Source organism: Cuculus canorus, chromosome 10, assembly GCF_017976375.1.
Source record: "Cuculus canorus isolate bCucCan1 chromosome 10, bCucCan1.pri, whole genome shotgun sequence".
In the NCBI taxonomy this organism is placed as follows: Eukaryota; Metazoa; Chordata; class Aves; order Cuculiformes; family Cuculidae; genus Cuculus; species Cuculus canorus.
Genome location: NC_071410.1, coordinates 13652402 through 13666538, shown reverse-complemented (window position 1 = coordinate 13666538; position 14137 = coordinate 13652402). Strand labels below are relative to the sequence as shown.

The 14137-nt window shown below is 50.6% G+C and overlaps 1 protein-coding gene across 2 annotated transcripts in view; it reads left to right on the top strand.

Annotated features, from left to right (window-relative positions):
• Window positions 1–2120: 2120 nt before the first annotated feature.
• CD99L2 (CD99 molecule like 2) overlaps window positions 2121–14137 on the top strand; it is a 29255-nt gene continuing 17238 nt past the window's right edge. For both annotated transcript variants that reach the window (XM_054075872.1, XM_054075873.1), the window contains exon 1: window positions 2121–2241. In XM_054075872.1, coding sequence (XP_053931847.1) covers window positions 2184–2241 — 58 coding nt within the window. In that variant the 5' untranslated portion in view covers window positions 2121–2183. The remainder of the gene's footprint in view (window positions 2242–14137) is intronic.

The following is a 14137-nucleotide window of genomic DNA, read 5'->3' as shown; positions in this document are numbered from 1 at the left end:
ACTGGGAGCTGTGGAGCCTGTCATCTTCTGAGTGGTCGCAGGGTGAAAACCAGCAAGAGTCCCCCTGCTATCCCACCGTGTCCTTTAACCATCTCTAAAAAGGATTGCAACTCCTCCATAGTCTGTTTACTCGCTATCTTTTCAAGTGATGTCCCACCAAGGACAAAAAACACTGTCTGGACGTGAGGAAGTCCCGACACTCGGCTGGAGCTGGTGTAGTAGTAACACGAGGTGGGACTAGGACAACACTTCTTCAGGCTTTCAGTCCCCACTAAGGCTTTAGGAACTCCTCCCAAATATAGCCTGCATCCTCACCCCCTTTTCTGTAGTGAAACAACCTATGAATATCAGCAAATAAGGTATTTTCTGTATTATTAACACTTCCCTAGCCCTATTTAAAAGAGATGTAGAGAGGAGGGTCCAAGATCTGGTGCCCAGGACCTACGAGGGGCAGCTTGTTTGCTTTGGCAAGGAGGAGGCTGAGGGCAGATCTCCTCACGGCTGTCAACTACTTAAAAGCAGTTATTGAGATGATAGAGCCAAACTCTTCTTGGCAGTGTCAGGCAACGCAACAGGGGGTGATGGCCAAAGAAGTGGTTTGAGAGTCAGACTGGACCCGAGAGAATCTCCTTCACTGGACGGTGCTGCTGTCGGTCACTCAGGGAGGTGGAGGAGCCTCCGTCCCTGGAGGCTTTCAACTCCTCACCAGACAAAGGCATGGCTGGTGCGAGCTGCTGCCCGTGGGTCCCGCTCCGAGGGGGCGTGTGGGCTAGAGACCTCCAGAGGTCGCTTCCAGCCAACATTTCTATAGCTCCGTAACCTCCACCTTAAAAACTTGACATTAGAGGGTGAAAAGGCAGCCGGTCCCTCCCTTGAACCTCTGCGGAGCTCCTTCCAGGGAGCGGGCAGAGCATCACATCGCTTCATCCCGGCACCCAGGGCTCCTACAGCCCCCGGGGGTCCTGTCCCCCAACACTCAGAGCTCCCACAGCCCCCGGGGGTCCTGTCCCCTGGCACTTAGAGCTCCCACAGCCCCCGGAGGTCCTGTCCTCCGACACTTAGAGCTCCCACAGCCCCCGGGGGTCCTGTCCCCCGAGACTTAGAGCTCTCACAGACCCTGGGGGTCCTGCCCGCCGGTTTACGGGGCTCCCACAGTCCCCGCACCCGCCCGCCGCTACAGCGCATTACATCCAGGCAGCAGCAACCCAAAATCCCGCACAGGTTTCCTGCTCATCTCCCCATCGCTATTTGCAGGGGGAATTCTCTCCGCTTCGATGAGTAACTACGGGGCAGAGCCCAGCGGCAAATAGGGCACACACCCGGCGGGAGAGTGCCGGAGGATGCGGGGAGATGCGAGAGGGTGCTGGGGGATGCGGGGGGGGGGGATGCCGGAGGATGCCAAGCGGGCGGGGATGCATTTTCGCTGCGACGGGAAGAGGCGGGCAGGGCACGGAGCCGCCCAGCGTAGGGGCTCAGCGATCCCCTGGGCCCACAGCTCCCCCCGGGAGGGGTCCTGGTGATACAAGCAGCAGTTACTGTTACAGAAAGCGGAATATTTTGATTTGAGTTAAAATAGAGTTAAGTTTCATCTAAGTAATTGTTCTTTGAAAAGTTATAATGTCCCTCTGACAGCGTGTTTTCTTTCAGACAGTATTTTTCCGGACACTGCTCATTCTTTGGAGATAACAACGCTTTGTGCTCAGTCTGATCCGCGCTGAACAGATTCTCTCCTCTGATCCTCTCTGCAGTCTCTCCCCATCTCACACGCAAGGTCAGGCAGAGCTGGAGCCCGCTCCAAGCTAGCAAGGGGTTTGACTGTTGTCAAGTTCATAATAACATTAAAATCAGAGCTTGGAAAGCAATAGAATGTGCATAGGATTTCTGGGAAGATTTATCCATATGCCTGTAAGTGGGAAATCCATTCTGTCCCAGCTCCTGTCTGGCTGCACACACCGATGGAGATCACCGCCTCTCGCTGCCCAGCCCTGAGAAAGGATGCTCGCTTTCTCAAACTCCAAAACGAGTTTCAGAGAGTTCTATTTGCCGTCATTTTCGTTCCCCCGGGGCCGGGCGGGGGGCGGTGGCGGCTCCGAGCGCCCGCCCCGTCCCGCCCCGTCCCGCCCCGTCCCGCCCCGTCGCAGGCGGCGGCCGAGCCCGCGGCAGACGCGCAGCCCCGCCGCGACATGACCGGCCGCCGCCTCCTGGGGCTGCTCCTCGCCTCGGCCGCGCTGCTGGGCGCAGGTAAGGGGGCGTCCCGGCCGCCGGCACCGCGGGGCGGCAGCGGGAGGGGGCGGCACGGGGGGCGCGGCGGGGTTTGCGCATGATCGCGGCGCCGAGCCCGGCCCAGCGCGGAGCAGCCCCCTCCCCGGGAGACGGGGGTGGGGGTGGGGGGGGGTGTCTCGGCACCCCCAGGGACTGCAGCCACCCCCACGCTGCGGGGGTGCCCCGCGATGGATGCACCTCGCGATGCGGATGTTCCCCGCGATGGATGCTCCCCGGAGGATGCACCCCGCAATGGATGCACCCTGGAGGATGTACCCTGCAGGATGCACCCCGGGATGGATGTATCCCGCAATGGATGCACCCTGGAGGATGCTCCCCGCAGGATGCACCCCGGGATGGACGCGCCCCGCGGCTGCTCGCAGCCTCACCCGGGGGAGGGGTCTCCCAGGGGGGTGCACCCCCGAGCTGGGGCTCCCGGGAGGATGCACTCCGCGGGCAATCGCCCTTAGGGGGTGTCTTGCATCACACCCCCCCCGTGCCCCACCCTGCGCAGAGCACCCCGACACTGCAGGGGATGGCGGGGCGCCAGCTTGTACACCGCGGCCAAAGCCACTCCCTGCTCGCCCCGCGTTCCCCCGGCTGTGGGGGGAGGCGAGCGGGGTGCAGACCCCCATCCCTGGGCCTTTGCCCCCGTCCCTGGGCTCTTACCCGCACCCCGAGAGCGCCTGCCCCTTCTCCCCCCGCTCAGCCTCCGGGGATGCTCCTGCACAGGTATCTGACTGATGTGACGGCTCTAAACATGTCATTAGATGACAATGCTGGTAATTAAAGCGCCTCAGAATGCGGTGTGTGCCTCTCCGGAAGTGTCAAAATGATGTTTGAACAAAAATGCGTGATGGTGCAGGTATAAAGCTCTGTAGCAGCCTGTGTTGTGGGTAATCCAAAGCGGAGGGGGGCACAGAGTCATCGTGAAAGGAGTTTGGGTTTGTCTCTTTGCTTACTGAGCTGTGGGATTAACAGATTCTCTGTGTGACCCAAATTTCTCAGGCTGATGGGTATATTCTCGCTGGCTTTTAGTCCCGGTGCGATTTCTACAGATCATAATAGTCTAACCCAGAAACCACTTAGGCAGTAACTGGAAATACAGGAAAAATAAAACATTCATTTTTTGAGATGGAGGGGAATTAAAATCAATGCAAAGCTTACTTCATCTCTTTGTTTTTTGCTTTAGAAAAACTACTTTTAAAAAGCTATTTGTTTGAATAGAAAAAAAAAGTCATCTTAAAGCTTGTGCAGAGAAAATAGATGGCAGTTATGTAGAAGGCCTTCGTGAAGTTTTTCTGAAAGAAAATCTGCCATTAGCTAGAAGGCACCCATCAAACAGAGATTGGTTAGAGGATATTAACATCAAAATGAAGAGTGAACTGGGCTGGGGACGGCATTTGCTGTTGGAAGAGGTTGAGTTTGCAATGAGTCAGACTGGAATTCATCTTTCTTTGCCTTAGATACTTCCTGCTTGTGCACCTGGAAGGGTAACAAAGTTGCTTATGTTCACCAGTTTAGCAGTTACCTTTTTAATTGGTGGATATCAGTTTGACAGACTGCTCTTAAAGTCCTGATTTTAGATTAAAATAAATAAATAAAAAAATCTGGTTAGTCAGCAGTAAAGCTGTTTATATTCTGTGTTGTTTGTAATGTGGGCAGAGAAAAATGCTGTTCTGTTTCATTTTGGAGCGCGGGGCAGCAGACTCCAGCTCTTAAATATCCTTGGCTGTGTTTTTATCAAAATGAATTTTGCTTAAAATTTATAAATCATTCCTGCCAGAACAAATCTTCACAGGTAATTGAACAACATCAAGTCCAGCTTCTCTCTGAGCTGCTTTAAATTACCTCTCCCTGGAAATAAGTATATAAAGGTAAGCGGGCTCTGCGCTTGCACCCTCTTCTACGCAGAGTCCTGCCAATGCCAGATACCAGAGATGAGGTGCTGGTGCCCAGCTTCGACCCTTCCACATAGTCCCGGTTTCCTCCCTCAGTGTTTCAGTATTTCAGTAGGGGCTCTCCCTACCCACGAGTAGGTATTTGCTCCTCTCTGTGTCTCCCAGAGATTTTGCAGCAGCTTTGCAATGTCTTGGTGGAGTCTCAGAGCCCTTCCACTGAACTGGCCTTTGGGGTACCGGGGCGGCCTCCCCGCCGTCATCCCGTACCCACAGGAAAATATCAGGTGGTGGTCAGGGTTTTCCAGGCAGGGCTTTCTGCCACAGCTCCTCAGTATAGCAGCAAGAGATCAAATTTCTTCATTGCCTCTATTTGCTGGGGTTTTTTTTTTGGTGTACTGGTCTGAAACAGTCTTTCCAGCAATGCTGAGGGCCCAGTGCAGAGGCTGCCCAATGTCTTGGAAACTCAGAGGTTTACGAATGACCAAGGATAGCAAACCAGATAATGAGACCAGTAGTTAGCATGATTCCTGCAGCTGAGGTCTGGATCTACCATTGACACTGGAGTAACGTGCATCTTGGCTGCAGCTGTCCAGTAAAGTGGGAGCAACCCCCTGTTTTTTTAATTGAAAAAATATGGTAGGTTTTGTGTTTCTCTTTGGTCAAATTCCACTGTGTTTCCTTTCACGTGTGGCTGTGCACTTCAGTGCCTAATGGGCTGTTAGAAACAGCCGCGCAGCATCCGTTCGTGCCTCTGAGCTGCCATGCTCCCCCTGCCCTCACCATCCATCTGGCCCCGGGAGCGATGCTGGAAATAGGAAGCATTTGCAGGGTGGCGACCTGTTTCCCAGTGCTGCCGGGTGCAGAAGCATTGGAGTATTTTGAGGTGGTGGAGGAAACCAAACACCCTGCAAAGCCTTTTTGCTGCAGCCAGAGCAGCAGCCAGAGGCGAGCATTCCCTCTGCTAGCGTGTCGCACGATGTTTGAAATGCACAGATCTGTGGCTTTGCCAGAAAGCAGTTATGTTTGAGTCATCCAGGGTTAGCCAGTGTTTGTGCAAAACGATAAGGAAAACAGTAAAACAAGGAGCTTTCCACAGTCATTTTTTCCCCTCTCCTGTCCTCGCTCTTGTGATAAGCCAGACAGAAACACGCTGATGCGTTTTCATGGAAAGAGGGCAGATTTGACATATGAGGTCAGTGTTCTTGAAGGGAGTGCAACATTACCTCTTACAGGTTAAGCAGAGGGAGCAAGTCAAGATTTTATGCTTTACATTCTGTAAGAAAAGCTTGAAGGAAAACTTCACAATTACAAACCGCCTGTGAGAGTAGTTGGGCACGTCCTCTGAAGTTGTTGTATCAGCAATGACGGGCAACTCTTCATGTTGTCATCCGGTGTCTTAAGAGACAGCATCTCACGGATCACCTCTCCTCTCGAGTGTGACTACAATATCCCACCAGCAATTACAATAAGTACTTAAATGTGAAAGTAATATTAGACAGTATAATTAGCTATTTATAACTGTTGCACAGATGGCTGCAGTCACTGCAGGCGGCTCCTCTGCACAGTCTCCACACAACAGTGCCCAACCGAGAGTACAGAGGAAGCAGAAAGGAACCAGCTCTTTCGCAGATGTTTTTCCAGGTGTTTGGGCTCTGCTTTGCAGTGGATGTAGCTGGCAGAAAATGGGGTGCTGGTGGCAGGTGACTTGCCAGCTATGCACCCATCGCTTGCCATGGTTGTGCCAGGAGAGTTGCAGGGAGGAATAACTTGGAGTGGAAGCGAAAGCGTTGGTTTGGCATTGCTGTCGAAGCTGAAGGACAGAGCAGCATTGTGTGAAGCGTTTTCCTGCGCTAATAATCTGTGTTATAATACATTATTATTAAATTTATAATTACTAGGTATCGGCAGCAAGTCAAAGTAATACATTTAAAGAATAATTTTTACTTCGTTAGTGTCTTCAGCATGTATGACAAAGCAGGAGAAGCAAAATTGGTTTTTCTTATAAATTATCTCTGATCTTTGAACAAATATGCATTAATTAAATGTGCCATGCTCAGATATTTATGTACATAGCTCTGGAAAGAATTAATTTCCATACTTCTGCTTGTATTTCAGCACTTTTTCTTCTACCAGCCTAGTGATGTCTGTGCTTGGAAACAGCCATTGAACTCATGTGCTTTTCTCCCCTCTACAAAAATGTAATTTTTTTTTTCCTTACATCTGTTGCAACTGTTTCAGCCCTTAAAGCACATAAAACCAAAGAGTCTATTGATCTCTAGTGTTGACTAGAATAAACTTTTAGGACTGCTCAGTTTAAAAACAAGTCTGTTTCTCCTTGGAAAAATATCTCCTGGAGGTTTAAGGCATTGACTTTACAGTTAACTAAAGGAAAATCTGGAGTTTTATTAGACAGCGCTTCTGAAGCCATTCTAATAGCAAAACATATGTTTAATAAACTACATAGCTCTGATGGCAAAGAGAAAGCCTTTGCAATAATTCCTTTGTAATCTGACTGATATAATTCACAACTGGTGGAAGAACTTGCGTGGAGGAAAATGGGAGAAGATAAACGTGGCATATCAAAACACAGAACATGAAAGGACCGTTTTTGAAAAGGAAACTTCAAAGTTGGGGATCCAGGTGCTGGAGTCACTAGCTGTGATTGGGGATGTGAGCACAGAAACGCGTTTGCTGAATGAAAGACGCTTTGGAGAAGAAAACAGAGCCCCAATACAATCCCATTAGCTGTTGCAAAGCGAGAGGCGAACACTTTCTGTGCACTTGCAGGGATTTCAGTGGAGCTGCATAGGGTCAGGTTTGGTTTTGATCTTCTGAAAGCTTAGCCTGCTGGTGCAATGTGGATAAAGTTACTGCTAATACATATTTACGAAACTCTTGTAGTCACTCCAGAATCCTTTTTCATCGCTTTCCAAACCTGTATAGGAAACACAGAAAATTGTTGTGGGAGGAGTACTGAGGCCCCAGGCAGAAAGCTGATGCTGAGTACGAGCTCCTCTTTTCCCCCCATGATATTCAACCCCATGAGCAGCGTCTCCAGGGAAGGAATGAGCCAGGTCTGCTGCAGGGATTCAGCGCTGGCACGGCATGTATGCTTAGAACGGCCAAAGCAAGCAAAACCAGAGGCCTTGGCAAAGTTTTGTAAGTGGCTTAGACAGGGAGGAGGGACGCAGAGAATGGCATTGTTCTGCAGTTGGAAGGCTCTGCAAGTGAGGGGCGGTGTGGCTGGCATGGGGCTGGCTCCAGCGAAAAGGGTGCTGGGAGAAAGAATTGCTCAGCATTTTGCTTACTGCTTGAAATGCTCTCCTGTGCGTGAAAAAAACCTGGAACTTGTCAAAGATGTAAAAAAAATTAATGAAGTTCTGCTTCAGAAAGACAGGCTCTTGGTTGGGTGTTCAGGGGTAGCTGTAGCACAGGCTCTGGGAGGCAAAACAAGCAGAAGAGGTTTCCAGCCCCAGCTGTGAGTGATAAAGGAGATATTTGTACTGCAGAAGGCACATTGGGTGTGTGGTAAGATTTTGAACAGCACGTTCATATATGACCATGAAGTGTCTGCTGATAAACTTGGGCTTTTAGGGGTAGGAGCTTAAGGAAAAGTCTCTGTATTAGATCTCTATATGACCTATATAGGATGAAGGCAAACAGCTTGGTGGAGCACACATCTCTGCGATGGCCAGCCACCTCCATTCAGGTGACCCTGCTGCTTCAGGACTTGGGCCTCTTCCCAGACAATATGATCTGAGCGAAGCTAATGCCAGACCCTGTCTACCTCATTTGGAGAAAAAAGCTCCCCAGGTTCCACTTCTACTACTGAGCAGCCCAAGTGTACCCTGGGGTATGCTCTCATGCCGTGAGAGTGGTAGAAAGACCAAGAACTGGCAAAACTTCCTCATTCCCCAGCGTGTTTTCTCACTCCGAAAGTTCTTCTGGCCAGTGAAATTCCTCATGCAACCTAATGCCAACAGAATGCCAGCCTGAAGAGATTGTAGCCCCCAAAGCAATGCTCCCAGCTGGTGCAAGCCTGCCCTGAGCACCCCCCTAGCCCTAAGGCAAAGCCCCGCTTTCTGACCCAGAAACAGGCAGGTTTGTAACCACGGAGCTTCAGCTGGGGCAGGCGTTCAGCCCGGCCCCACTTGCTGGGCATCAGCTACTGCTGCTGGTGACAGACTGTCTCACACACTGTCAAGAAACACTGAGCGGATGCCATACAGTTTGTGTGTAATTATTTGCCAGGAAATCAGAATTCATTACTTCCAAAAACGCACAGGACAGCAGCAAGCCTTGAGCCCATGTGTGGTTTTAAAAATGCACACCCATGCCAAGACATGTCTTTGGCCTCATGCAGAAAATAGAGCAGTTCTCAGGAAGGTTAAAGCCTGTGTTTGAAAAAAACACAGTATATTCCCTCTTTCTTTTTTGTCATGATAGTCTTAACCGAGTGACTGATTTAGGTACTTTTGCAGAGGAAATCTCAGAGCTGTAGCACTTCAATTCGAGTAACAGTTCACAAACCACTGGTTTTGTAAATGTTGGTGTCGTTTCCTCCACAAGTTGCTCAGAGAGAGAGAGAGCAAGAGATCTGTTAGTGGATTTCTCTTTGAACTTGGTGAACTCCTGGTTTTGTTTGAATTATTTCATGCCACATCATTAGCAAACAGTGCTGTGGTTAAGGCAGCTGTTCCACTGGTGATGGGAGGCAAACCCAGGTAGCTGTGCACCTCCTTCATCTAGAGAAGCATTTTATCTCAGGATTAAAGAGCTGTATTGTGAGTTTAAAAAATGACATTTTAAATTATAGTAATTACTTTTTTTTAAAGAAAAAAAACAACCATGAAATTCTGTAACAGAAAGTTTCAGACTTTGCTCTGATAAGTAGTCCTGGAGTTACAGAAACACTTTTACCATCTGGCAGAAGTATTTCAGCAGACCTTTCCCACCTGCATAACAGGACTCTGCTTATGCCTCCTAGTATTACATTTGGGAGGTGATGGGAAGGTAGCAGGTGCTCACCGGCTGGATGTGGACAACAGGCTTGGAGTAAAGCAGACTTTCCCTCCCCAGGTGTAGATGCAGGCTGAGCTGGGCAGGGGAAGCAGCAGAGGCTGGATGCACACCCTGAACTCCGCTTCCCAGGGGACTTCTCCTAACTCCTCTATGAAAACAAGGAGCCAAATCCACCTGATTGAAAATGAGCAGCAAAAGGCTGAGGGACATGGCACGGCCGCCTGCTGCAGGCTCGACCAGCAGCTTCCCTTGCTGTGGGTGATCTTGCAGCTGCTGGGCAGGGTGGGGGCAGCCATGGCCAGGGGTTGACCATCACCATCACCAGCTCCTGCACTGCCTCCTTGTTGTCTCTCCATGCCAGAAGCGCCTTCCCAGGGCAGGATGATGTGATCTCTTGGCAGCACTGCCCGGATCTGCAATGCTCTGGGGAGCAGCAGAGCCACCTCACCTAAAGCAGCGCGAGCGTGGCCAGCGAGCCCGGCACACCTGATGCAAGGAGGGTGCAGGCAGCGAGCAGCAGAGGCTGCATCCTAAACAGCTCCCTGTGCTGATCTGAATGCTCAGGGTTTGCACAGCAAGGTGCTGTGGAGAGGCAAGCGGGCAGTCGCAGGGCTGTGCCGCCGCAGCAGCCGGGCAGGGACCCTGCATTGCAGGCTGCGCTGACGGGGGGAGGACAAATGGCCTCGGCCAGAGGAGAGGGCTGTAACCCTCCATGCTCTCCTGGGGCCTCGCTCCATCTGTCAGCATCGCCTAAGTCTTCATTTCCACTACTACATCGCTTGTGATTTTAAATAGCGCAGTACGACAGGAACAGCACATCCAAAGTGATGAATCAGCATTTTTACTGTGCAATTCCCTATCTACCTACTTTTAACTACAGCATCTTCTCTTGATCTTTATCTGATGAGAGCAATCTCCTTCCATCAGGAATCAGGTGATAAACGTTTAATCTCCTGCTTTAGTTTTCTTTAGGCTCCTGCATTGCTGGCTTTGTCATCAGTTGTTCTGTGCTGGGTTATGAACAAAATGCTTTTATGTCATAATTTGTTGTCTGGTTGATAAACAGGTATCTTTGGCCCTAGGCAAACTCCTAGGCACTACTTAATGTGTAAACAAAAATCAAGTGGCTAATGTGACTGTACCTCAATGTTTCTGGGTGGACAGCATGCGGGAAAATAGCAAGTCACCCTAAATTTCAGCCCTTCGCCCACAGTCATGGTTGGGGTCTGGGAGTGAAAGAAATGATCCTTTCACCCTTTAGATACAATAAATTGTTCTTCCTTAAAAAAAAAAAAAAAAAACAACAAAGAAACCCAACAAACCCAACCCAAACAAACAGCAAAAGAGTGAAAAGAAGAAAAAACTGCTTTTCTTATCAGATATTCATTTGAATTATTGAGGGTTACCTGATGCATTTCCCAGAGGGGGTCACAGATTCACCTTCTAGCCTCAGCAGCAGAGCTCCTGGGAGGGCTGGGAGAGGCTGAGCTCCCCCTGCCCTTGGCCACAATGTCTCTGTACCAAAACCAGGCACAAACAGCCAGATACTATCCCATCCTCATCAGAGGTAGAACTGAGTTCAGGCACTCCCCAGGAAGGGAGGAGCTTTAAATACTTGTGCTCAAAACCTTCCAGCCTTTTGCTCCTGGTGCAATTGATTTGGGACTAATTGAAGGCAGGTTTTGTCAATGCTGCAGCAAAGACCTCTTTGACACAAGCTTCAGAGAACAATTGTTGTATTAAAGTTGCTTAGAAAACATCGACTGCTCTATGTGCAGAGATGTCAGAGAGCCTTGGGAACCTTTGAGTGCTGGTACTGAAAAAAAAAAGCCATTTTGATCAGCATCTTGTATTGCCAGAACAGGGCTACCTGCTTTCTGACCACACTGGGAGGGGGAAAAAGACCTAGTGAAATATTTGTTTCACACGGATTCAGAGATGGGACAGACCGCATCAGCAGCTGCTGGTCCAAGGCATCCCATGGACAACCCTGGTGGGAAGTCTTTCCTAGCTCCAGTAGTGCTGTCCTTGACAGAGTTTTCACTCTGAGCTGTCGAGGGTTGCTGCTGGCACCCGGAGGCGTTTGTCTGTCTGTAGTGGGGGGTACTGCTCTGGCTGGTGATTTTAGGGAGTCTGGGGAACAGAAGTGGGTTGAGGAGTTGCTGGTCACCTGCAGAACTTCAGGCTCCAGTGCAGCCCAAGGTTTTGCTAGTCGCATTTTCCTCACCGCCTCCATCACTTGCTGGGTGCTGCGCGTATTGGGTGCTGCTGCTGAATAATTGAAATTATTACTTGTAAGCCTTGAAATCAAATTGCAACAGACATCTTCTTCCTGTCTGGCTGCCCTGGTGCATCAAAACGCAGAATTATCCTGGAGCTTAAAAACCCAGTGAAGGTGTGTCGCCCTGTGCGGCAGGCAGCAGTGCTCGCTGCCCAGCATCCGTCACCCAGCGTGCACGGCCCAGCCCCGTTCACCTCGCCGCTTGGGTGGCCCAAGGACAGGGCAACGCAGGGCTGAGGTTCCTGGCGAGGACTTGGCGGCGTGGAGGGCAGCAGGGGTGACAGAGCCTGCGCAGGTCACGGCGGCAGTGCCCTGCTTAGCGAAGGCTTTTCGGCATTTCTGTTAATAGGCTTCAAACATAACCACCATTAGTCCTTCCACAAAGAGAAAGTCTTCATTATGCAAATTCTCATCTTAAAGCTTTATTCATGTGCTTCCTGGCAGGCTTTCCTTTAATCTCAAGAGCAAGATTGCTTGGAATTACCATATACCCTTGTTAATTGCATTAAAAAAAAATCAGCAGAGGTTGTTTTTGCCATAATCAAGAGTGATTTTGATTAGTACTTCTGGAAATCAAAATGTTTCACTGGGAATGCAGAACAAGGACGAGGCAGTGTTACCTCGTCCCCTGTGGGGAGCAGAGGCCATCCCACCCTGCGGGCTGTGTCCCACTGCTCTCAGCTGGCCGTGCCCCAGATGAGGTTGATGTACCCCCAGTGTCAGCCATCGCTCCCGCTGGTGTGATGGGTGTAAGGGGCTGAGTTTCTCCCGCAGTTCACCTCCTGGCAGAGCCCGGCTTCCCTTTGCCCCAGCAGCTGCCGACAGGGATGTGTGTGCAGAGGCATGGCCCTGGGCAGTCTGTCTTCCCTGGCAGTGGCAGAGGAGCTGGAGGAAGTTCAGAGTCTGCTTTTCAAAGCAGAACTAACTTCAGGAGGAGGTCTGTGTTGGGGACACAGCCGGGGCATGTTACTGGAGAGAAGTGCAGCTGCAATGAAACTGTCCTTGTCCATCTGGCCCGCCAGCACTGCTCCTAGAGACCATCTGTAACACCCCAGCTCCAAGGAGCTCTGCTTTCTCTATGCACATAGAACTGTACTTTGGTCTTAGCAGTCCGGAACAACTCAAGATTTGCAAGCAATTTGGCACCTACAAGTAAATTTCCCATGTGTCTGGCAGGTGGCTGGAGCCAGGACCCAGGCAGGGACGGAGAGCATTGGTGAGTCTGAAGCTCCGGTCTGTGCTGACCAGACTCACTGCTCTGGCTGGTGGCGATGTGCCATTGCCTGCTCCAGGAGAGGTCTCCAGGGACCCCAGTGCTGGCACTCCAGCTGCTGCAGAGCACAACTGCACCCATGGAGGAGCTGCCATTTGCTCCCTGCAGACCTTTGGGGCTGTGTCTTTGATGAGACGGTGGGAAATGCTCTGTGAAGATGCAGTCCAGCACCAGCAGCGCAGCACAGCCTTGCACCCAGACCCCCTCCCTCCCCAGCACCCTGCCCAGATGTGCCAATGCAGCTGTGGGTGCCCTGCACAGGGAGCCACCTATGTGTGCCGACACCATAACTCACAGCCAGAAAGACAAGGTTTGTCACTCGCAAGACCCTTGTGCTTTTGGTTACCTTGGCACATGCTTTCCTCCTGCTCTCCACCCGCTGCCTGCCACATCCCTCCTATGGTAGATTTATAAAAGTCAGGCAGTTTGAATTACTTTCTGCTGCCCTTGTACCTGCTTTGCATTCTCCCGTAATCTCCCGGGCTGTCAATCTCGTACCGTCGCGGGCTCTCTATTCCCAGGGAAGCTAAACACAGATATATTGCACAAAGAGATCTGTGGGCTGGGACTAAAAATGGAATACACCTCGCTCTGAGTGCTGCAGACGGCCTAGCAATATACTGGGTGTCAATTATGATACTGTAATTCAGGCTTTGTCAAACAGTGGGGCTTAATTAGAATATATATATAATTGTAAAAACTAAAAAGCTGACGAGTACAATTGTGCATTTGAGCTGCCTGCTACAGAAAATAATGAGAAGAGAATACATTAAGGCACAAAACCCTTCTACCTTCAAAGAGCAGCTAGCTCTGATTAAAAATACCCCCAGCAAAGCGAGGGGATGCAGTGAGAGGCGGGGGAGCCTGCAGCACTGGCTCAGCTGTAACTCTCACCTCTGTTCTACAGCCTCCACCCGACACAGCTGCAGCCCTGGGGTCCCTCCAGCTCCCCGCTCTGGTGTTGGGGCATTCATATTAGGTACCATGAGATGTCCTGGCTTGGTTTCTTTTGAATGTCCTATTAAAAGAAAAATACGGAAGGCACATCATCTTGTTGGCCCATTTTCCCCCTTCCATAGACCTGCAGTCCTGCAGATGCTCCAGTGCCTTAGGCCAGCTGGCATGCAGGGCTTAAATTGCCTCCCAGCTGCGCCAGGGATGTGCATTTTCACCCAGCAGCCAGAGTTCTTCCAAGGACCCTGTGCAAGGGTGGGGAAAAAAGACCCCCAAACCAGCCTAGTCATCAATCTCAGCAAAGATCCCATACTGCTCCTCAACATCAAGTAACCAGCTGAGGATGATTTTGCATATCTGTGGTTTTATTGTCCTGTACCAGGTTGCAGGCAGTGTGGTTACATCCTACAGGGCAGAAGAAGCGTTGGTGCATGCACGGGCGTG